Raw genomic sequence first — 24,746 nt, 5'->3', positions numbered from 1 at the left:
GGGGGGGGAACGTGCAGATCTGCCCTCACAGAGAAGGGAGAGCTTGTACCTGAATAAAACTTGGTCTTAAAGGTGCCACTGAACTGTTTTGGACTGGGTGGCCAGGGGGAGCTCTGCAACCTACCTGGCTGCTTCTTGCTCTGACTGAGGGCCGCTGGGAGCAGGGGGTGGGGCTTGTTGCATGTGCCCGCCCCCTGGGCTCTTTACTGCTGGAGCTCCGCTCCTGTGCGTTCCTGTAGGAAATGACCCCTGATTAAGGATATAGTTTTGCAACAGTGTTAACTATGCTGCAGTCACCAAGCAAACACAGAAAGGTGGGAGAAAAAAGAGACAGACGGGATTATGTTGATTTCTGGATGTATCTAATCTTGTGCATCCTCACAATAAAAATGTGAAATGTAGGAATCCTAGTTTGCAGTCAGGGAAGACAGGAGTAGTACTATATTTCATGTCTAGGTGAAAACTTCAGAATCCAAAGCCAGCACTTCAGTCTCCCTGGCTTCCGTATTGTAGGCAATGGCATCCAGGACATGCAGGTTGTTTAGAGGAAACAATGATAAATAGGATTAGTGAACATCATCTACTTATAAATGCATTCAGTATCCTATGAGATTCTTCCTGAGTCAATAACTCCCTTTTTGTTGCATTTTTAAAAAAGTATTCCATTGCTCTCTGGAAGGATGCAGGTCGTTTGATTGATCGGTACAGGAAAGAATGATAAATATGCTAACTAGCTGGATAATAATCAACTGTAGACAATTCCAACAATTTTAAAGTGACTCTGAGCCAAGGGGGAGAGGTATTCTGTGACCCTTGTAAAATTTAATTAAACAGTAAATTCTGACTCACTGAAGACAAGCACATTTGCAAGAATCTCTTTTCTTTCCTTTTCTCTGGTCATCGCCATGTTCTCACCCGCCTTGCCAGCCCCCAGTTCCTGTAAGTGCAGAGTCAAAATGTCATGCCACCCATAAGCAGGGGGAGATGGAGAGAGAGTCCTGTGGGAGCTGTGTGCTTTGGAAAGGAGCCAAGATGCCTGGAGAATTTCAGTCCAGAGGAATGGGTTTTTTTTTATTTAGCCCTCCAGGCATTCAAGCCTTGGTTTTGCTCTTTGGCAATAAGGATTATGGATGAATAAGCATAAAGATACCTAGGCAACGTCGTTGTTGTTGTTTAAAAAACCCCATCCTTCACCATATCCAGTCTTTTAACACCCTCTTGGCTTTGTGTACTACAAGAGGGTGTTACTTACCCAGTGACAGAGTTTCCCTTCCAATTGTCTACATTGCTCCACACATACACATTCATTCTTTTTGGAATAGCTCTATGGGAACAGAAAACGTCATTTTTGGCATTCACTTTATTGTTGTTTTCAGAGCTATTATCGTTTCTGTCTCTTGTTTATTATGAGGCTAGAGGGTGAACACGAGAACAGAGCCCAGATCAACCCAGCAATGCCACACGGGTGCACAAATATGTGTCTCAGATAAGTGTGCAAATATATCCCGAGAGGCTGAAGTGTGTGCGGTGCCCAATTAAGTAGCTCTTTCACAGGGTGTTGCTATTACATTTACACCATGATGGCTGTGATTTATGGGACTGTCCTCTCAGCATCAGACCCTGAAAACTAGAAGCATCAGACTCACAGAGGACCTCCCCAGGCTGCCCCTCTACCTGCCCTCCAAGTTGTGCGCAGATTGGCTTTTGGGAAGGGGGGAAAGATCCCTCCCGAGGGTCGAATGTGCAAAAGATCCCAGCCCTTCCCCTGCAGGGGGTGGGGACACACCTATCAAGATCAGTGATCTAGTTACGTTGGCAATAAAAACAAAAAAGGGTTATTAAAAAGTTACAATGATGGGGTAGGAAAAGAAAAGGTGGAAGAGGGAAGGAGAAAAGTGCAGAGTGGGAGGGAGGTGTGACAAAAGAAAGGAGGGGTGGAAACAGATGGGGAGATGGGTGGGAAATGGGCAGTGTCACAGAGTCTGAGGAAACTTGTCTGCTATTACCTCCGACTTGGAAGTGGAACAATTCTTAGTCCTCTGCAAAAGCACTCTTGGATAACTCGGGGTAAAGGCATAGGGAGGGCAATCTGACAGCTGAATGCCCAAAAATAAATGCAGAAGCAAAGAGACAACATCATGGGGAAATTAGGTGAATGCAGGAGTAAATGCAGATGCAAATTTAAGTGGCGACTGAGGTCCCTGGAGAAAGGGGGGGACGACAACAATGCAGAAAAGGTCAAGATGTAAGCTATGAAGCTAGTAGGGTTTTTTTAATAACCTGGGAAGGTAGTTATATGCTCAGTTTGTATTTCCAGTCACATAAAACATTGATACAGAAGCAGATTTTGCGGAGGAGGGACAGTTGCCTTCTCCATTCTCCATTCTGAGGATATTGCTGTGAATGATACATATACCTTGTTATGTATCACGATGGAACCGTACTTGCAAAAGGGCTCGCTAGTGAACATGCGGAATAGCGTAGCTTGGAGCTCATTACAATAGAAGGTTTGGATCCTAGAATGAACCAATAGATTGATCCGGATCCTAGTAGTAGCCAGTTGGTAAACAATACTCTGTAAATAGCCTGGTGTGGGGTGTGTGTTGGGTGTGGGGTGTTTCATGAATATAAGCAGGGCTCTGACCCTGCAAGTTTGGCTTAGTTTTGAGCTGAAAACACTTAATAAACACGAGTTAATCACTCTACGCATCTGAAACCAGTACATTTCAGACCTCTACTGATAGCACAGGGGAAAATGCAAACTGAAAGCACGGTGCAACTGTGGACATTGTGGCACCACAAAAAAAACCCAGCCAGATCAAGTTTCGACCTGCAAACGGGGGTAATTTGTTCACTTTGTTTAATGTTCTGAGCTTAATGAATGGATATATTTGGGTTTTAAATAGTAAAATCTGAAATCATATCCTTGGTTTAAACCAATCCATTTTTCCCCCAGTTGCCAATCAAACTGCACACAGCTCAGACAACATGACCAGGTTTCCCGTCTTCCTGGAAGGGAGAAAGTAATCATGACACACTTTTTGAAGCCTTTCCTTTCGCTATCTTTGCTGTTCTAGCCAGAGGTACCATGCCATCTCTGTAGATTCAAACCTGCAGATTCTGAGCACCGCCACAGTAACCAGAAACCTTACTTTGTGAGTACATGAACCATAAAAGTGCTTACTGGGTCACCAGTGAACTCTGACTACACCAGAATACATCGACCAAGGTCCTCTGTGCTCTCCCCATGCACACCATTCACTTTGTCTTTCTACAGACCTTTCCTTGGGGTCCAGCTGGATTCCGGCAAGTTGCAAAGATGTGCGTCGGAGGATCTGTCATCTCCACAAGCTGCCTCACCATTTCTAGCCCAATTCCCCGGCTGGAGCCTGTCAGCAGGACACTGTGAGCCAGCGGAGCCATCCTGTCATGTAACTCTCTCCCCCAGATTAACTGGACTTTGTGCCCTGACTGAGTAAAGATGAATCAGTGTGGCTCAATAAGAAGGGTGTGCCCTTTTTGATACACCTTGTTGCAGCTGTGCCTCCTCTGGTTCTTACACCAGCACCTTACGCACTGGAGATCTGGGGTAGCTGAACGATTTATGTGAATTTGCTATAAGGGAAAATGTTGTTCCTGGTATGATGAAATTGAAGAGAGGGAGGGAAGGAGGGAGGGACCAACCTTCACATTGAATACATAAAGTTCAGTCTCTGGCCATCTGGGTAAGAAGAGCTTGGATCTGCTTCAGATTTTGGAGAGTGACTGCCAAGGAGAGGAGACAGTGCTGGCCTGGGCTACATGACATATCTCCCGAGTTGGCATAAAGCAGCTCTGAACTCTGCAAGACACTGTTTTCTTAATCTGTGAACAAATGAGACGAATATTCAACAAGAAGTCATCAAATCTGAAGACCTTGAAACATTTTCCCCCCTCAGGGAAGCATAGGCATTTTGTTAATGATCATTGTGGCTTCTGTATATTGTATATGTTGATCTGTGTTACCTGATTTTGTATAATGGTGGATTTTTTCAGAATACACATGGCAATTGTCATGCACATCTTCTTTCAAGTCCTTTTCATTTTTTTGTCACAAAGCAGTCCTCTTTAGCAAGATGAGGGCCTACGCTCTGTGCTGTGTTTTCAAGACTTGTATGCCTCTATTTCATTGATATCACTCCCTTCCATCTTGGTTAGCCCCTGGACAGACTGCCTTTGCCAGATCCACAGTGGTCTGCCAGAATTTACAGAATCTCTAGGAAAACAATGGAGGTGGGCTGATCAAAGAAATATAAGGCTGAGGCTAACCACCAGTGTTTCCTCTAAGCTGAGCTAGTGTGACCTAGTTCACAGTTTTTTAGCCTCCGGCTCACACATTTTTGTCTTAGCTCAGGAAGGATGGCTCCAGAGCAAACTAAATTTAAAAATAAAATAAAAAGCCAATTCGCCTCAGAGAGAACAGCTTTTCCCACAATGGCACCGCCCATCTCGCCCTCAGTCCTTTTGCGGGCCACGTGACTACCCATTCAAAGTAGCTTAGAGGGAGCATTGCTAACTACTCAGCATGAGGGAATAAGCCTTCTGAGACAACGGGTGACTCATCAAGTAAAGACCTCAAGAATGCAGGACCTTTAGAAGAGTCCTAGTTAGTGGATCTAGCCAAGCACACCTGAGGTAGTGTGGCCATTATGTTGTATATTTTGACATAATCAAGGTGGTATAGATAGGAACTCTCAGGCTGGGGCAAGTGATGCACTGTATTCTTGGTGCTGGGGGGGGCAGCAGTGGGAGGACCTCTAGTGTCCTGGCCCCACTGCTGGACCTCCCGATGGCACCTAGTATTTTTGGCCACTGTGTCACAGAGTGTTGGACTGGATGGGCCATTGGCCTGATCCAACATTGGCTTCTTTTATGTTCTTATGTTAAGGCTATAGTCCAAGCAACAGATGCCTTTATTCTCTTTATACTAAACATTTCTTTCATTTCAGCTTTCAGCTAAACAGGCCAACCAGATTCTTCTCAGACAGCTCTCATTCAAATGGACCAATAAAGCCTCCTTCACATCTCCAGTCCCTCCCCACCTTCTGAGACTCCTTTGGGTAGTGAAGGGCGGGGTATAAATCCAATCTCCTCCTCCTCCTCCTCTGACTAGAAGACTGACAAGCTGCTACTCTACCTTGGGCTTCCTGCACCAGTCAAAAGTGCTAATTCTGAATTTCCCACATTTTCTCCCTCCTCCTGGCAAGCTTGGCTATTGTGCTCAACCCCTTACAATAACTAAGACCCCCTCCCAGTGCCAAAAGCGCACTGCTATCCTGTCATGCAGACCTGGTGGCCAGGACTTGCTGGCCATGAGCTCCATCCTGGTCTCTGTGATCTTGCTGGCTCTAATGAATCTCCACCAGGCTAGGCCTTCAGACAGCAGCTCTCTAGTCAAAACAGAAACAAGACAACAAGTCACTAATCCCCACAGAGATGGATAGGGTTTCTCCTCCAAAGGAATAGGCCGTTGGCTTAGCACCAGCCAGCACAGGAAAAGAGCATCTATCCATGCGAGGGTGTGTGCTTGTAACAGGACTCCCTGGGGCAGGGAGTTAAAAGGTTGGTTTGCTGTAACATCCTCTGCTATATATAGTTTAGATGTGTGTGTAAATACATAATGCATGAAACCACTTGGGAAATGGATTGTACATATATGATGTATTTCCCTAGGGGTTTCATTCAAACCATGATTAATATACTGCTTGGCACATCATTCATTGTATTGATTTGTATTTGGACCCTGCTTTTGCTCACCCACAGGAAAAGAGCATCTATCCATGCGAGGGTGTGTGCTTGTAACAGGACTCCCTGGGGCAGGGAGTTAAAAGGTTGGTTTTGTTGGAAAAATAGTCAAAATGTTTAAATTACTCAAAGTTTCAATGGATCTTGCTTCACTGGAAAGGAGACATTTCTTTGTGTTTTTTTTAGGATTTGAACCTGGGTCTTATATAGTCTGCACTCTGTTCACCAAACCACACCACTGCTTTGCTGGATTTTTGATCATCCTTCCAAAGTTACATGCTGGTGTAGTGCCATTTTTGTTCTGGAGCCTTGGTTGTGACTTATTGGGGTCAGGTGCTTGAGATTTTTATGTTAATTATAGTTTGCTGGTTATACATTTAGGGTCCCCCCCCCCTTGCCTTTTAAATGGTACCCATAATTTTATTGCACCTCCTGTTTAACCCTTTTTGTCGTAATCCTTCCCACTTTTTTCTGCCCCTATGGGGAAGCAAGGATAACAGTGCCACAGGCGTAGCATGGAATTGTATGATTTAGTGACCTACATTGGAAGGGGTTGCTAAGTGGGATCTAAGAGGAAATGGTAGTGAATCTTGGAAAGCATTTGCTGAGACATGGATTGGCTGGCTGGCTTGAGATGTTTGGAGAGACGTTAGTTCTACAGATGCCATGTGGGTATGGCCACCACCTCCTATATATATATAGGAGGTGGTGGTGTGGCTTGGGAAGACTGCTGCCTTTGTGTTCGACTTTGGGAGGCTGCCGCTTTGGGCAGCATCTACTCAGGAACTAAGGCAGGTGTGCAATATTGTGTGTGTCCACTGAGAGTAGAGGGCTCCCACTGATACCCAGGAAGAGCTGGCTGCTGTCAAGATTCTGCAGCTACTGCAGGGGACAGACTATTTCTGCATTGTGCATTAGGGGCTTTTTTTTGCCACCGCCGCCCCCATATTATTCCTTGATAATTTTGTAAAAGAAAACTGATGGTGTATAGTATGTTTATAGTACATTTGTATCCCCCTTCCAGTGTGAGAATCAGCGCGGTGCATTGGTTAGAGTGCCTGAGAGACCCAGGTTCGAATTGTCACTCTGCCATGGGAACACACCAGGTGACCTTGCACCATAGTCTTACACTCTCAGCCTAACTTATCTTGTAGGGTTGTTATGAGGATAAAATGGAGGAGAGGGGAATGTTGTAAGCCATTTTGGGTTCCCATTCGGGAGAAGAGTGCAATATAAATGAAGTAAGTAAACAAAGTTTAAAAGAAACTTGCAGATCTCTACACTGTCACAATTGCATTCTCATAAGCAAAAATTATTCATTGCAAGGATTGCTACTAGAAACCATTCCCAAATGAAAAATATGATAGTGCTTTTGGAAAGAAGTAGTGCAAGAATATAGATAGGGGCTCTGGGGCAAGTGATGCTTTGTCTTCTTGGTCAACAGTGGGAGGGCTTCTAATGTCCTGGCCCCAGTGGTGGACCTCCTGATGACACTTGGTATTTCTGGTCACTGTGTGACACAGAGTGTTGGACTGGATGGGACTTTGGCCTGATCCAACATTGGCGTCTCTTATGTTCTTAAGAAGTTGTGAAACTCAGAGTGGCAGAAATTATGTTCAGAACACCTCTTCATATAGACTTCATTCACAAACAGCCCAGCCCAGAGGGTGGTTTGGTTAACGTTGGGGGACCGCACTCCTTTCATATGGCACCAGGCACAGGGATCCAGGTCAGTCTAAACAATAGCATACAAGGTAAACAAGTTAACCCTATAATGACTGGATTGTGAGACCTTGCAAACACATACATTTCCAACAGGTTTTTCTATGTACAAGCAAGGGAAGAGTATAAGGATCGCCCTATGTCTGGTCAACATGGCTCAGAATCTGTGAAGAGCTGTAAGCCATTAAGCTAGAAAACCAGTTTAGCCAGACTGCATTATCTTACTGTGCTATTTTAACTCTGTTTTGTATCCTCCACGGCATCTGAAATCCTTCCTCCCTTCCTCTATTTTCCAAACAAAATTAATCCCCAGATTGCTTGGGCACAAAAGGTCTTGGGAGCGAAAGGTCTGTGAACTGCCAGCTCTCAGTTTAGCCAGGCTGTGTGTTTAGCTGAATGGGGGGCGGGTGTCAGTTAACACTGCCATTCTCTGGAATGTGTGTGTGTGGGGGGGAGATCTTCTTCCTGGTACACTAATGATGACTCCTGTCTGGGTTGTTATCTGCTTTGCTTTTCTGACCTTGGGGTTCCAGCTGCTCCTGACTTGCTGGGAATAAATGGCTCCTATTTCGGCCGCTCTCTTTCTCCCCTGCCCGCACACAATGCTTATTGGCCGGGGCCACGGCCATACAAGGGAAAACTCTATGGTTTTCCCTTGTATGGTTGTGGCCCTGCCCCCAGCGTGCCCGGCGTCATGACGTCACTTCCCTGTGACGTCCATGCGGCGTGCGCACGCACCAGGATCCACACAGGAGTCCCCCGCCGGCAAGGTAAGTGCCACTTGGCAACCCTATGGCTTTTGCTTGTAATAGGGGGTGTTTGAACCTAGTATAACTTCAGGTGCCCTGCTGCTTGGGGCCATTCCTGAAAACAGAACTTCACGTGTCATAGTTATGAACTACCAATAAACAGAATACTTCTTATGAAGTGCTGTGTGGTATGATCTATCGAACCCTGACAGCGGGTATGTGTAACAGAGAGGCAGAAGTGGGCCTGTCAGATTCAGCCTAAGATGTTTGTGACAGGCAAAGCTACCCACTGAGAGTGGGTTTATTGTGTCAGAGCGAGCAATAGCCAAACAGCTTCAGGGAAGTTGGGGGAGCAGGTCTGTCTCTGGTTTTCCTTTGCCTCTCCCCCTAAATTAAATTGTCATATGGCATTGTGTGTGGTAAAGCCCGGAGATCCTAGGATTGTCTGGCAGCCTGAAGCTCTAGCTCTTTTTTAGTGTTATGCTAGGTTTATTTTTTTTGGCTGGGAGATCTGTGACTAAATATCTAGGATTGGAGAAACAAAATAAGCTTTGACTCAACAAATACATAAGCAAATAATTTGTTTCCTAGCTGTTGCTGAATATTTACTGCTTCATCCACCAACCCTTATTTCTTCTACCAAATATTATTTAATATCAAGCTTTGTCAGTTTGAAGATCATGACCAAGGATGTACTGGCATATGAGAGCCTTGAAAATTATTTGCTTTCTCTGCTGATTGCTTGTTTTGCTATTAATTTTACTTCTAGGAACAAGATAACCATTGACACTACATTCCCTATCATTCTACTTTTATAGATTTCTTCAGCCGGTGGTATTCTTAAATGTCCTTTGCGGTAACTTGTAACCTATATATCCTGCACCAGAAACTTCTTACCGTGTGGAGCTAACCACTGAAAAGGCTGTACCATGGACAATAAGGAAATGAAAACCTTTGAGCCTTTTCCACTGTTTTCACCCAGCATTCAAAAACACATTGTTCCAGTTGCTGTTGCTTTTCCCAGTACCTTTTACTGCCCCCTCCTCTTTTTTGGATAAGCAGCTGAATAAAACTGATCAAGTACTGTCAGGCTGCAAAGCATGTTTAAGTCAGTTGGCATTTCTAGGGTTGCCAAGTCCTATTTACTCACCGGCGGGGGGGAGCGTCTGCTTGCTCCGGGAGCTGGCTGGCGAAGCGCGCGCGCGCACCAGAACGTCACCGGAAGTGACGCACGACGTAGCGCACGTTTGGGGCGTGGCTCAGATGGTTTTCCCCAACGGTCTGGGCCACGCCCCCCACGTGCCCTACGTCATGCCTCAACTCAGGTGACGCGCAGCTTGGGGGGACGGGGTTCCCCCCGGTGCCCGATTCCGCTGCAGCAGAAATCGGGCCTCCAAAGCGGGGTTTCCCCGCCCCCCGCCCCCACTTGGCAGCCCTAGGCATTTCCCATGTCAAGTGCATGTGCAAAGGAATAATTTCTGTTGTGCAATGCTGCATTAAGCATGCATACAAGAACGATTGACTAATTAGGCTTGTCAGCTTTTTAACTGGTTCTCTCTAGATGGACTTCAAATATTAGTTTGAGCTGCAGCAATTATCAGGTGATGTTACTTATGTCATGGCTCCATGCCATGAAAACAGAGATGCCACCTCTGGGTTGGGAAATGTAGTGTATTCAAAGCTGCCTTGAATGCATGACATGTTGTGAAACATCTAACTGAACTGTAATGTTAAGCTTCGTCCTGGGCTAGGATCCAAATCCATCCAATAGTATTGCTAGCCCAGGAAGTAACAATACAATCACTTCAAGCAATCTCCCTGAGCGGGAACTAATGTCATTGGACCTTATCTCTGCAACCTCATAGGTTGATATTTGTACAGTGGGTGTGGCTACATTAGCTGGTAATGTTTAAAAGCAGGACAGCTGCAGTGTAAAGGCTGTTCTGGCTATCAGATGCTGATCTGTGTTGAAGAATAAAGTTGTGTTCTTGCTGAATCACTCTCCGACTAATTTGTTAAGCGAGCGACTTAACAGGAAAAATCTGGAGATTTTTTTGGGGGGGCATGGAGCCTGGGGAGGGTAGAGTTTGGGGAGAGGTGGAACCTCACGTAGGGTTGCCAAGTCTGGGTTGGAAAATACCTGGAGACTTTGGGGGTGGAGCCAGGAGAGGGTGTGGTTTGGGGAGGGGAGGGGCCTCCACATAGTACAATGCCATAGAGTCCACCCTTCAAAGTAGCCATTTTCTCCAGGGGAGCTGATCTCTGTCGACTGGGGATCAGTGGTAAAAGTGGGAGATCCCCAGGCCCCACCTGGAGGCTGGCAACCCTAAACCTCAGCAGGGTATAATGTCTTAGGATCTACCCTCCAAAGCAGCCATTTTCTCCAGGGGAACTGATCTTGGTTGTCCAGAGATCAATTGTAATAGTGGGAGATCTCCAGGAGCTACCTGGAGGTTGGCAGCTATACATGAAAACATTCAACTGTTCCTTTTCTGCCTTATTAAAGGACAGGTCATTTTTTGGTCTGGCCAGCTCGCAACCTAGTAAACCCAACTGCTGAAGCCAACCCACTCTTATTGCGTAGTTTTGTAAATCAATAGGCAAGTGTGTGGCTCTATCTATCTAGTAATATTTTATTCAGCCCTACCTGCAAAAGGGGTGGGTGGGACATGCATGGCTCTGGCTTTTCCATTTTATCCTCACAACAGCCCTATGAAATATGTTAGGCTGAGTGTGTGTGACAGGCCCATCACATCAGGAAGGATCCTAAACATATTTACTAAACAGAAAGTCCTTCTGAGATTTTATTTCCAGTGTGTTTTGGTTTGCAACATATAAATTTACATCCTCTGACAATCTTCTCATCGTGGATATAGTTGAAAGGTATTCCCACCCACCCCTTCTCCACCATTTAAATGCAAGACTGCTTATGGGAGAGAAGAAATGGGAATTATAACTCATGTGGATACAGATTTGAAAAGGGGGTAGCCATTATTCCACCTTAGTTGATGTCTGTCATGACTTTGTGAACAAGTTACACAACTACTCCTTGTATTATTCCCTCCTGTAGTTTCATTATAATCTTATGCCTACAAACAACAGAACAGCAATGGGGAAGTAAACGAGAAATTTAAAAATAAAATAAAAAGCCAATTCTCCTCAGAGAACAGCTTTTCCCACAATGACAGCGCCCATCTCGCCCTCAGCCCTTTTGCGGGCCACGTGACTACCCTTTCAAAGTAGTTGCATCAGCCGCTCTAAAGTCCCTACTTCACCATGACGTTTGCAACTCAGCAAATCATGGAAGGCGGGACGATGATAGGCAGGGCTTTCCCCCAGTAACAAGCCAGTTCTGAGAATTTGGTAGTGACAGGATGGGCGGGACAATTCCGTAGCAGGGTTGCGTGCACGGTGGCTGCATTGCCGCAGCTGGTGGAGGAAAGGCTGCCGGGAGACAGGTAGGGCTAGGAAGTGGGGTGTGGTTGTATTGGGGGCAGAAGAATGAATGAAAGAATTCAAGAAGTTCCGCTGAAGTTCCTTGGGCATTCTTGCCCGGCATTACAAAATAAAGTTGATTTCCCAGCTTCTTCTATAAGCTCTGCATTGTAGGGCCATAGCTGCAGAGGATGCTGGGAGTGTGGTTAAGCCAAGGTTGTGTGATGTGTGTGTGTGTCACTGGTTTGGGAAGCAAAGTGCGATATGAGGGCTATTCCTTACAAAGCATACAAGTGTGATTCGTGTGCCAATTTTTTTTTGGGGGGGGGGGGGGGGTTTAAAGCCAGCGGGAAAACCTGGATACACTGGTGATTTTATTTTACTGTGGTAGAACTGAATGTCCCTGGGCGGATGGCTGAATAAATATGACACTTTGCCATGTGGTAGCTTGTCATGGCGTCTGTGTAAGTGCTTGGTACTCTGTTTGCCTGGCCAAGTGGGGGTGGGGATCTTGCTGCACTCCTGGTCGTGATCAGGAATCCTGGAAAGAAAAGCTGTAACATCCTCTGCTATATATAGTTTAATCATTGTATTGATTTGTATTTGGACCCTGCTTTTGCTCCCCAGTGGGGCCCAAAGCAATTTACATCATTTTTTCTTCCCCCATTTTATCCTCACAATAAGCCTGTGAGGTAGCTTTAGCTGAGAGACAGAGTGAATGGCTCCAGGTCCACCCAGTGAGCTTGGGATTTGAACCTGGGTCTTATATAGTCTGCTTTTCCATTAACTTATTAACAAATTCAGTTCCCCTATCTGAGTACACGTGTAGCTGCTCTGAAATTTCTCCTGAGTTGCTCTGTTGATAAACCAGGCACAGGGGGGCAAGACTGTTGTGAGGTAGATTGTCATTAGGCCTCAATTTCACAACATTTGCAGCTTCTTAGCATTTATACCAACTGCATCCAATAACAGTTACTGAAATTCAGTCTCTGAGTGCAGCAGCTTGTACTTACATAGAAATTCAGCATTGCCTTCAAGCCTTGTGTTTGCTCTTTTCTGTTTTTCCGCTGACCAGTGCTGAGTGGCGTTCTGAAGATGGAGGCTTTAACGGCCAGCCAGATCCGCCAAAGGTTCATCAACTTCTTCGTGGAGAACCGGCACACGTATGTGCACTCCTCCGCCACCATCCCCCTGGATGACCCCACTCTCCTCTTTGCCAACGCCGGCATGAATCAGGTTGGATGTTACTGAGATCTAAAATGTTACGGTTCATTGGATTTATTTACACTCACTGCAAATCATTGCAAGTCCGACTCCTTCAGAAGAGGAGAACAACTTTAAAAACGTGTGCTGACACCAATCTAATGGCCTCGACTGGTCTCCAGCACAGGGAATAGCAATTTCACTTATGAATGGTATGGAGAGATTAGATGGAGATTTTTCTCCTCCTTCCACACTGTTAGAATTGGATGAAACAGATCTGCAGTAGGCTTAGTATGAACTGGAAAAGGTACCGTTTCACCCATGCATAGTTTGGTGCCAGTTTGGTGTGGTGGTTAAGAGCGCAGACTCTAATCTGGGAGAACTGGGTTTGATTCCTCACTCCTCCACATGCACCTGCTGGTGTGACCTTGGGTCAGTCACAAGTCCTCTCAGAGCTGTTCTCTCAGAAGAAGTGTCTGTCAGAGCTCTCTCAGCCTCACCTACTTCATAGGGTGTCTGTTGTGGGGACCAGTGTTCCCTCTAAGCTGAGTTAGTGTGAGCTAGCTCACAATTTTTTAGCCTCCGGCTCACACATTTTTGTCCTAGCTCAGGAAGGAGGGCTCCAGAGCAAACTAATTTATGTAGTACCCAAAGTGCTCACTCACAACTTTAATGCCAGTAGCTCACAAAGTAGAATTTTGGCTCACAAGACTCCACAGCTTAGAGGGAACATTGGTGGGGAGGGGAAGGAGATTGTAAATTGCTCTGAGAGTTCTTCGAGTAGTGAAGGGCAGGGTATAAATCCAATCTCTTCTTCTTCTTCTAGTTAATTTAGGATGGTAGATCTCAAACCTTCGGAGTGGGACTTGCTTCTAAACTTAGGGTTGAACCTAGTTTCCTTATTTCTCTCCTAGTTCAAACCTATCTTCCTCAACACTATCGATCCCTCCCACCCCATGGCAAAGCTGACGAGAGCAGCCAATACGCAGAAGTGCATTCGGGCTGGCGGGAAGCACAATGACCTGGACGACGTTGGCAAGGATGTCTACCATCACACTTTCTTTGAGATGCTGGGCTCCTGGTCCTTTGGAGATTACTTCAAGGTACAGTTATGATTCCCTGACCTGGATGGCTCAGGCTAGCCAGATCTCGGAGGCTAAGCAGAGTCAACCCTGATTAGTACTTGGATGGGAGACCGTCAAGGAAGTCCAGTGTCATTATGCAGAGGCAGGCAATGGCAATCCACCCCTGAACATCTCTTGCCTTGAAAACCTTATGGGGTCACCATAAGTCAGGTGTGACTTGACAGCACTTTCCACCACTATAATTATAACACTGGGTGGGTGGGGGTTACCTGTAGCTGAGACTGCAAGTAACTGGCCAGCTGTTACCTGCCTTCTTTTCTGAGATGCTTGGGAGAAAGTCAGATATATCAATATTTTAAATGAAACTGTGCTTGCGTGCTTTTCTCTGCAACTCTGGTGGTAGACCTTTATCTATTGGGTGTTGTAAATAAGAAGCGGGAGACTGACCAGTTATGAAGGTGCACAGAGAACTTATATAGTTATAAAGGTGAAATATATACAGATACATTTACAGGCTATTGTACAGCATGTCATGCCTTAGTCTATGTAAGTCCCCATCCAGTTTACTAAGCTGATAGCTGTTATGCTAAACCCCAGCTAATCTCTAACAGGGTGATGCAATCACTAACTCTAACAAGCCCTGAAAGAGTAACACCTGCTAGAAAACACCTGGCTGTAATTACATGATTACCAGCATGACAGCTAGGTCTGACAAACAGATCAAACTGATCTATAGTAACTACTTGCTACCTCTATCACTCTGACATATATCTCAATAGTATCTGGCTACAAGTCTGCATGTGGTATGAACTTCAGCTTCTGCTTTTCAAAAACAGAATAGACCCAGTACTCAAACAATTCTGGTTCTAGATCTCTAGGCAGTACCACTTCTGATTGCGACTCCCTGACTTGTGAGTTGTTTTTTTAAAGTACCCGTTAGGTACACTTTTATTAACTTTTCATTTATACACAAACCAACATACATACAAAATTTCCATTACTTTAAACTATGCATTTATGTTGTATCAGTCATACAGTTTTTTCCACGTCTTTTGAAATGTTGGGTCTGTTGTCCCTCTTGTCAACGATGACAGTTTGTCATTTTCAGCCGTCTCCAACAGTTTATTCACATATTCTTGCTTCTTTGGTGCTTCCATTTGTTTCCAATATTTTGCATATAATATTCTTGCTGCCGTAGATAGGTGTACTATCAAATATCTATCACCTTTATCAAAATCCTTTGGAAATATGTTTAGTAGTAATATTTCCGGCAAAAATGGTATTTTAGTTCTCAATACCTCTTGCATCATCTCGTGGATCGATCTCCAGTATCTCTTTGTTACATCGCAAAGCCGACTTGTGAGTTTTCTATATGCAGGGAATGTTTGTCCCCCAACTTGACATAACTGATTGCTTCCACATGCAAAGAAAATCCCTGCACCTAGTAAGCTAGCATCTCAGGATTATAGCAATCTGAAGTGGTATTGTCACATATTTAGCACCCCATTGAGAATCAGGACTGCATGAATATTGGAAATATTCTGTTCTTGAAAAGCAATATCTGAGGTTCCTACACAAAATATACACAGCCACAGTCCACTCCTTGCCTCTGTGAGTGTTGTCCACTGCAGTGTTAGGGTGGAAGAGGTGGTGTCTGAAGCATCTTTGAGAAGTTAGTAAACTATGCCGAGTCAATGCCGTAGCCCCTCTTTCTTCTCCATTCAGGAACTGGCTTGCAAATTTGCCCTCGACCTGCTCACCAAGGAATTTGGCATCCCCATTGAGAGGCTTTATGTCACGTACTTTGGCGGAAATGAGGCAGCTGGCTTGCAGCCCGATCTGGAATGCAAACAGATCTGGTTGGATCTCGGGTAAGTTGTGGGGAGTTAGGGGAACTCCCAAGGTGCATTGAAACTTGGCTGTGTGTTTTGGACAGCAGGAACTTCTGCTTGGTGATGCACAGTATGGCAAGAGGGAAAAGCCATCAGGTGGGTCCCAGGATTCCCTGCCCAGAAAACTGGGAGAGGGCAAAAAAAGAGGCATAGAAGCACAAATAGGAATGTCAGGATCTTTTTCTAAATTTCCTTTTGCCGACTCCAGGCATTGCTATAACCTGAACCAGATGCCTCTTTTTTCCGGACATTTTAGGTGTAGATTTGCTAATCGGATGAAAATGCTGTTTTTAAAAAAATGGGAAATCCGCTCAGTGGGCCCCCCGTGATCCAGAGTCTCTTTTGTAATCCACGCCACCACTGGCTCTTTTAAAAAATGTACAAAGAGCCTGCCAGTTACAGACACTGTCTCTTCCTTCGTTCCCCTCTGTCACTCACTGGGCATTTCCTTCTCCGTAGTCTGGCAGAGTGCAGGATCCTTCCCGGCAGCATGAAGGATAACTTCTGGGAAATGGGAGACACGGGGCCTTGCGGGCCTTGCAGTGAGATCCATTATGACCGGATTGGGGACCGAGACGCTGCGCACCTGGTCAATCAGGATGATCCTAACGTGCTGGAGATCTGGAACCTGGTGTTCATACAGTTCAACAGGTGATGCGAGAATTCATCTTCCCTGACACCTTCCCCGTATGTGTGTGTGTGTGGTGTCCTCTCTTTTACAGCCAGCGTAAGGATGCTACCAGAGCCTGCATCTCACCCACTCGCTTAACGCTCCTGTCTCTACCACAATCCGGGCACTGCCTACTGGATTTTGCTTTTGGACCACCAAAGCAGCAAATAACTCTTGGTTAGGGAAAGGTTATTTCCCTTGGGTTTTATTCTGGATTTGTTTTAATTCTCACTCATGTTTGTAGGTTCTCCCAGGTTGCACATACTCTGACTTTATATATCCAGCGGCATGTATTTTTTTTAACTGCTTTGAGGAATGGGGAGAGATGTGGGTCCCTGTTCATGTCTTCTGCATTACGAAGGAGGTGCTTTTCTTCCCACTCTACAGGGAGTCTGACGGAATCCTGAAGCCCCTTCCCAAGAAGAGTATTGACACCGGAATGGGTCTTGAGAGGCTGGTGTCCGTCCTGCAGAACAAGATGTCCAACTATGACACAGATCTCTTTGTGCCCTACTTTGAGGCTATCCAGAAGGTACCTGGCCCAGAGGTCATCTGCAGATTGGCTGTGGGTGATCTCTCCCTCTCCCTCCTTCTCTCCAGAGAAGATGTTCTGTGCCTAGATCACAGATTCTCAGGCTTTTTAAGCCTGTGGGAACCTTAAAATTCTGACAGAGGGCAGTGGGCATAAATGGCTGCCATTGGAGGCAATACCAGCTGCAAAATGCCAGGGAGCAAATGTATATAGAACTGTGATCGTAACTCTTCAACATTTCATGCAGATGTTCTGTTTAATGGGATGCCTTTTTATCTGCACAGCCAATCAGAAACCCTGAGAGGCAAAAGCCCTACTTAGCCCTGCCTACTTTCTAACAGCACGTGGCTGGCAGTATGGTGCCCATAAGCGCCCTGTTGGGGACTCCTGGCCCAGAGCTTCTTGGTTGCAGCAAAGCGCACCTTTCTCCCATTGAACTTCACTGCCAGCCCTAGCTGGATACTTTTTTCCTTCTGTTCCAAAATGTAGCAGAGTGATCTTCCACCCGTTTCTCATGAATGGAACTGTTCGTCTCTTCCCAACTGTTGAATTTCACCTTATTTCTTCTTCCTAGGGTACAGGTTGCAGGCCGTACTCTGGAAAGGTTGGTGAGGAGGATGCTGACGGCATCGATATGGCATATCGTGTCCTGGCTGACCACGCCCGAACCATCACCGTGGCCCTTTCGGATGGTGGCAGACCCGACAACACTGGCAGGGGGTGAGGGAGCTCTGGGGTTCAGCTTGTCCACCTGGGCCATTTGGGTGGTGCGGACGTGGTACAGGGGTTGGGGACTAAGCCTTAGGTCCTAAGCCTTGTGTCTGTTTGGACCCATCTTAGTCCACTGAGAAAGGGGGGGGAGCATTTTGGCTCCCTGAAAAAGGCTGATCCTTCATTATGACATGAGCAGGAGTGAGGCTTAGGATCGAAGGTTAGCGGTGCTGACGTGGTTCCTCTGAACAAAAAGCCATACGCGGCCCCTTTTGAAACATAATGGAGCTTCAGAGATGGTGCTCTCGGGGCTGTTATCCTGAGGTGGCAACTCTTGACATGATCTAAGGATTCTAGGAATGTTGGCCGCACACCCTGGCTTGGTTGTCTGGACCGGCCACTGTTATTTTTCTAGCAAGGAATGAACTCCACCTGCTAAGGATGATAACGCTGATAACTGTTTTGAGGATGGAAGGTGGATCAAGTGAATCAACTTGATCTTACCAAGTGCCGTTGACTTTCAAGTGACACCACTTTCTGATGTCTGAGGCGAGGTCAGAAGGTGTTACTCAAAGATGACCGCTTGGGTCAAACCCTGAAACAAAAGTCATGTAGGACATTAAGACCAGCCAAACTAATACAACAAGGTGTGCAGGAGTCTGTGTTCTCCAGAACTTTGTCATTCTGGGTTTTGGGGTTTTTTTAAGGATCCTCACAACACGAAGAGCACGCCATCTAATTTGTTAGCACTGCAAGCACTTTATTGTAAACTGCTATTTTATTATGTGATATGAGTTAGTTTTGAATTTTTATGGTTATGCCAATTAGGTACATTGTACCGCTCTTGTTAGCCGCCCTGAGCCTGTTCGCAGGATGGGCGGGGTATAAATATAATAAATAAATAAATAAACAACTTCCCTGTGTGGGACATTAGGCTGAGAGAATGGGACTGGCCCCTGGCCACTCGACAAATGTCCATGATAGAGTGGGGATTCGAACAAGGGACTTCCAGATCCTAGTCTGACACTCTTAACCACTGCACTGCTCTGGCTTTCTGATCTCAAGGTCTCTTCCTCAGAATCCTCTGTTAGGATGCTTCATTGAATCCAGCGGGCAGAGGGTGTGGCTAATATCACGTTCTTCCCTTGGCATACTGGGAACAAGAAGTTCCACTTGAAAAACATCATAACCAAAGTTGACTGAATGTCCTTTGACTGTGCGGCAGGACATTAAGGGTGGTGCCTATGAATCCTGGCACTGAGGAAATTCTGCTGTCTTGGTCACAAATGAGGCTAACCCCTTGCAATCTGTTTTCCCTCAGGTACGTTCTGAGGCGCATCCTTCGCCGGGCTGTGCGCTACGCCCATGAGAAGCTAAATGCCCGCAAAGGGTTCTTTGCGACCCTGGTTGACGTGGTGGTGGAATCGCTGGTAAATTCCTTTCTGTTGCTCTTGAGGCTTTGGGGTGCTCAGGGCATGGAGCAGAGAAGAAAGTTAATTGTTCTGACTAAACGATCCCTGTTCCTTCAGGGCGGTGCCTTCCCTGAACTGAAGAAGGACCCTGACATGGTGAAAGACATTATCAACGAAGAGGAGGTTCAGTTCCTGAAGACGCTGAATAGAGGGCGCCGTATCCTTGACAGGAAGATTCAGAGCTTGGGAGACAACAAAACCATTCCTGGTATGAAACAGGACAACATAGAGCTCGACCAGCCTGACAGCCACCATGGTACAGAGTGTCGGACTAGGATGTGGGAGACTGCCATGAAAGCTTGCTGGGTGACTTTGGGCCGACTGGGTGCTACTCCACCAAATTTTACTCTTGGCCATCTTCGGGCAGAAGATATAGGGCAATTAAAGCAAGGACAAATAATAGATTAAAAATAGTTTTTATTCGAGAGCTATTATTGCCTTAAATGCCGTATGAAATTGGAATTTGGGTGACATTGGTGGTTTTAAGTTGTTATGTGAACCTTAAGGGAGTTATGGGACAGTAGTGAATGGTGTGTGAGTGTATATGAATGTTGTTGTAGATCACCGAAAGGATTGCATCTTTAATTTCGTTGTACTATAGACGCTGAACTGCAGGCTGTGGAAGGTCAGTAGTTCAGCAGTTCGAGACCCAGGGTGCCGCATGATGGAGTGAGCTCCCATCTCTAGTTCCAGCTCCTGCCAACCTAGCAGTTCGAAAGCAAGAAATTGCAAGTAGATAAATAGGTACCACTTCGGTGGGAAGGGAACAGCATTCCGTGCACCTTGGTGTTTAGTCATGCCGGCCACATGACCACGGAAACGTCTTCGGACAGCGCTGGCTCTTCGGCTTTGAAACGGAGATGAGCACCGCAACCCTAGAGTCGGACTCGACTGGCTTTCGAGCAAGGGAACCATTACCTTTACCTTTACCTTACTATGTACAATGACAATAAAGTATATTATTATTATTACTTTTCTGTCTCCAGGAGACACTGCCTGGCTGTTGTACGACACCTACGGCTTCCCCGTGGATCTCACTGGGCTGATTGCAGAGGAGAAGGGCTTGGACGTTGACATGGAGGGCTTCGAGGAGGAGAGGAAGGCCGCCCAGGTAAGGCTCGGCCACTGCTCATTCAGGCTCTTTAGGGAGCGCCGATTGAATACGTCAATCCATACGTTGGTTGGTTTTAAAAATGGTGCGACTCACTTTCTGTGCCTTGCATGCAGGCAGTTTACAGCCAGAGGCATGAGCCCTTGAGCATGAGACGGAGGGCAAGAGCCAGAGAGCCCTTAACCCGTGGCTCACAGCTTGTGCCTTCAGGGGAGTCAGCTTCAGAATCCGGGAGGGGGGAGCAAGGCATCATTTTGCTCTGGGTTGAGCCATGTTGCACTTCTTACTGTTGTAAGCTACTCTGGGTCCACTTGAGGAGGGAAGCACAGTACAGATATTTAAATCAATAAATAACGCTTTTAGAAGAAATGCAGGAAAGTTTTTTTTAAAGTGCCCAATGGACTCAAAACAATCGGCGGCACAGTGGAAATCAGGACACTCACCTCCCTTTCATGTATTATCCCCTTAAAATAACACTTTATTCTGCTCTAGCGGGTATGGTTGTTGGCTGTTTCAGAGGGTAGCCATGTTGGTCTGCAACAGAACAGCTAGATTGGAGTCCAGCAGCACCTTAGAGAACAATACGTTTGGGCGGGGGGTGGTGGTTATAAGCTTTCGAGAGTCAGAAGTTCCCTTTCTCAGATGTTGTTGGCTACGTGGGTGCACTTACATTCATCGTGCATGGCAATTCATGGTGCATGGCTCACAAAAGCCAGATAGGGCTAAGCTAAACCATATATATATTAAAAAGTACAAATATTTATTAAGGTGTACACGTGTTAAAACTTTCCTGATTAAAAATTGCTTTGTCTAAGATCAGACTGTAAAAGCTTGTCCACTATACATACAAATGATGGGTAAAAACTTTACAACTTTACAGTCTTCTGGTCTTCAGTTGTAAAGTTTTTACCCATCATTTGTATGTATAGTGGACAAGCTTTTACAGTCTGATCTTAGACAAAGCAATTTTTAATCAGGACAGTTTTAACACGTGTACACCTTAATAAATATTTGTATTTTTTATATATATATGGTTTAGCTTAGCCCTATTTGGTTCATAGTCATATCCTGGGTTGAGTCCCCCCCCCTTTTTTTTCTAGTTTTTGTCACAAAAGCCAGAAACAGGAAAGAAATGTTAACAAGGATTGCAATAGAAAGGGCACAAGGAAGAAAAAATAAGCAACAGTTCAGTTCTAACTCCTAGTTAAGGATGCCTGGAGAAAGTAGTATTATCAGCATAATTCAGGAGGGATAAAAGCACCTTGGCTTTCATTTGAGCAAGGACGAATGAATGGATCGAGAGCCATCACCTAGACGAGGTCTGGATAGCCAAACGCCTGTGGGAAAGAGATGAGCTCCTTTGTGGTGGATCGGTGTGTTTCTCTTTAGCCTAGCATACAGGAACCTTCCCACTTAAAAAGACAGAGCTTTTTAAAGATTTGGCGACTGACTGCTCTGTATCTCTTCTTCTATAGACCTGCAACTCTTCCCCGCTGAAAGAACTTTCTGTTTAGAAATTAGGTTGGATTCAGCCTTGCTGGCCCCGACCTGGATAGCCCAGGCGAGCCCGGTCTTATCAGATCTCAGAAGCTTTTTTTTTATTTTTTTATTTATATTTACATTTATATCCCGCCCTACCCCGAAGGCTCAGGGCGGCTAACAAGGGCACTGTGTGCCGGGTTAAAACAATAACATATAGTTTAAAAACAATAAATTACAATAAAATATCATAACAAATTACAACAAATTTAAGCAAGAAAGGGAGATCTTAACCTCACATAGCTACGTCCTACGATCTTGTCCTCAGCGGCGTGTCCAAGCACCTCGCTCCACCCTTAGGGCCAGGCAATCAGATGTTAGTACTCCAGGGCATAGGGGGTACAGGTGGAATAGCGGTGGTGGCGGCTCCTATTCAAAAGCCTGGCGGAAGAGTTCCGTCTTGCAGGCCCTGCGGAACTGAGAAAGGTCCTGCAGGGCCCGGATCTCCTCCGGGAGCTCCTTCCACCAGGCCCTGCTTAGTGTTTGGGTGGGAGACCTCCAAGGAAGTCCAGGCAGAGGCAGGCAGTGGCAAGCCCCCTCTGAACATCTCTTGCCTTGAAATCCCTACTGAACTGCCATGAGTCAGCTGTGACTTGACAGCACTTTCCACCACCACAGCCTTGCTGGCCTTACACTACGATCCTAAGCTCAGACATAAAATCCTAGTAAGCGTGCTTTAGATGGCGGCCTCATTTTCCTGGTGATGGCTGGGAAGCTGGGGTGGACAATCTGCAAAACATAGCAGGGTTCTCAGACATAAAATCCTAGTAAGCGTGCTTTGGACGGCGGCCTCATTTTCCTGGTGACGGCTGGGAAGCTGGGGTGGACAATCTGCAGAACATAGCAGGGTTCAAAATTAGCTTCATTAGTTGATCTGCCCCAACTCGTCCAGTGCTGTTTTGTCGCCTCTAGGGAGCGTGGCCAAGGGCATTGCTGCTGTACTGAGGCCTCCCTTTCCTGCCTTTCACCCTTGGGTTTGTTACTGTTCCCAGCTCAAATCCCAGGGCAAGGGTGGTGGTGATGAAGACCTCATCATGTTGGACATCTATGCGATCGAAGAACTCCGGTCCAGGGGTCTGGAGGTGACAGACGACTCTGTCAAGTACAACTATACATCGGATCCCAGTGGCGCATATGGTAGGTTCTAGGCGGCTCCTTTTTAATGTGGAATGTCAGATCTTACTGCGTTGGCACAATGTCTCCCTTGCAACAGGAGAACAAGGAGCTGGCTTTAGTCAAATTCTGTGTTTTCTGTGCCGCCTTCCCTCTTAAAATCCCTACATCCAAAGGCATCTGTAATTAAGAATATTCAGCAGCTTCTTGAATTTGAAGATGACAAGCGAGAGAACCTGCAAGGATTTGCAGGGCACGGCCCCCTTAGCCTTTCCTCTTTTCCTGCTTTCTTCTCTCCTAACAGCCAACCTACCTTTATCTGCCTTCCCATCTTCAGCTTTCCTTTCCCCAGCAGTCAAAAACTATGGCACAGGTGCACAGTGCTGGCTGCCGGGGCGGCCCCAGTTGCACAATGGGGAACCTGCAAGGACTTGAGTAGGGCACCTCACTTACCCCCATACCTACCTTCCCACACTATTTCCTCCTGGAAACCCCCGTATCCTCATCTTTCCCTGCTTCCTTCTTTCTTCCCCACCAACCATCATACCTTGTATCCGCCCCCCGTCTTCAGCTATATTTGTTATTGAATTGTTTCATTTATGCCCCACCTTTCACCCTACTGGGGACTGAAACCAGCTTACATCAGAGTTCTGGGACAACCTGGCTACATTCAGTGCCATTCCTAAGCCGGGTTGCACCCTTTTAAGCCCAGAGACTTGCACTGATAACCTCCGTTGCCACCACCAGCCTCTTGTTTTGCCCTCTCTGCTGCCTGTCATGAATTTTAAATAAAGAGCTCTGTGCCCCCCCCCTTCACCACTTCCCCCTCCCCAACCTGCAGAGTTTGACAGTCCCGTGGCCACGGTGAAAGCCCTCCGCCGGGACAAGAAGTTTGTGGAAGAAGTGTCTACGGGCCAGGAGTGCGGGGTCATCCTGGATCAGACCAGCTTTTATGCCGAGCAGGGAGGACAGATCTACGACGAGGGTTATCTCGTTAAGGAGGACGAAGGCAGCGAGGATGTAGGTTGCTGCTGTGACTTTGGCATTCAGAGATTCATTGGGGGGGGGGGTTTGTCACTGAACGTTATTCCATTGCAGGCTTCAGTGCTGAAGATTGCAATGAGACACCCGCAGCTGTCTCTCCACCCCTCCATGTTGGGTCCCGGAATCTAGCTCCTTCCCAAGTTTTCTGGGCCTGTGATGGGGTGGGTGGTTGCAGGAGCCCAGCCCCTCTGACTCTGTCCCTGCCCTTGCCCAACCGTCTGTGTTTGGTTTCTGTAGAAGACGGAATTCACAGTGAAGAACGTGCAAGTCCGTGGGGGCTATGTTCTCCACATAGGCACTGTCTACGGCAACCTCAAAGTAGGAGACGTCGTTCGGCTGTACGTGGATGAGGTGAGCGGATCACAAGAGCGGATCACATGGACACTGTTCTGGATTCACATCTTAGCTGTTTAAGCTGAGATCCCTTTCTGTTTTGATCTGGGGATACCGGAGAATCTTACCTTCTCTTTTTTTAAAAAAATAATTGTTTGAAAGTAAAAAGGCAGAGGTCATTTCGCGGGGGATCGCAGTGCCCCCAGGTGAGGTACGGGGGGCGGGGCACATGACGAAGCCCCGCCCCCTGCTTCCGGCCCTCATTCAGCCAGGAGAAGATGGAGGGTAAGTTGCTTCCTCCCTGCCTCTCCCCACCCCTGCCTGCCTGGGGCCAGGGAGGGCCTTTGCGGG

At 46.4% G+C, this 24,746-nt stretch overlaps 2 protein-coding genes across 2 annotated transcripts in view; one reads left to right on the top strand and one right to left on the bottom strand.

Annotated features, from left to right (window-relative positions):
- The window catches only part of LOC107121795 (C-factor-like), a 10,923-nt gene extending 7,386 nt beyond the window's left edge, over positions 1 to 3,537 (bottom strand). Inside the window, exon 1 of the mRNA XM_015424788.1 lies at positions 3,280 to 3,537. Coding sequence (XP_015280274.1) covers positions 3,280 to 3,423 — 144 coding nt within the window. The 5' untranslated portion in view covers positions 3,424 to 3,537. The remainder of the gene's footprint in view (positions 1 to 3,279) is intronic.
- Positions 3,538 to 11,645: 8,108 nt separating this feature from the next.
- AARS (alanyl-tRNA synthetase) overlaps positions 11,646 to 24,746 on the top strand; it is a 26,491-nt gene continuing 13,390 nt past the window's right edge. Inside the window, exons 1-13 of the mRNA XM_015424795.1 lie at positions 11,646 to 11,713; positions 12,766 to 12,926; positions 13,808 to 13,996; positions 15,704 to 15,849; positions 16,330 to 16,521; positions 16,928 to 17,072; positions 17,647 to 17,792; positions 19,105 to 19,213; positions 19,313 to 19,463; positions 20,242 to 20,366; positions 22,898 to 23,042; positions 23,860 to 24,038; positions 24,300 to 24,413. Of these exons, the coding sequence (XP_015280281.1) occupies positions 12,786 to 12,926; positions 13,808 to 13,996; positions 15,704 to 15,849; positions 16,330 to 16,521; positions 16,928 to 17,072; positions 17,647 to 17,792; positions 19,105 to 19,213; positions 19,313 to 19,463; positions 20,242 to 20,366; positions 22,898 to 23,042; positions 23,860 to 24,038; positions 24,300 to 24,413 (1,782 nt within the window). The 5' untranslated portion in view covers positions 11,646 to 11,713; positions 12,766 to 12,785. The remainder of the gene's footprint in view (positions 11,714 to 12,765; positions 12,927 to 13,807; positions 13,997 to 15,703; positions 15,850 to 16,329; positions 16,522 to 16,927; positions 17,073 to 17,646; positions 17,793 to 19,104; positions 19,214 to 19,312; positions 19,464 to 20,241; positions 20,367 to 22,897; positions 23,043 to 23,859; positions 24,039 to 24,299; positions 24,414 to 24,746) is intronic.

This window comes from Gekko japonicus, unplaced genomic scaffold, assembly GCF_001447785.1.
Source record: "Gekko japonicus isolate JY-2015 unplaced genomic scaffold, Gekko_japonicus_V1.1 scaffold892, whole genome shotgun sequence".
Lineage (NCBI taxonomy): Eukaryota > Metazoa > Chordata > Lepidosauria > Squamata > Gekkonidae > Gekko > Gekko japonicus.
The sequence above is the reverse complement of the archived record's forward strand: the minus strand, read 5'-3'. Positions and strand labels throughout refer to the sequence as shown.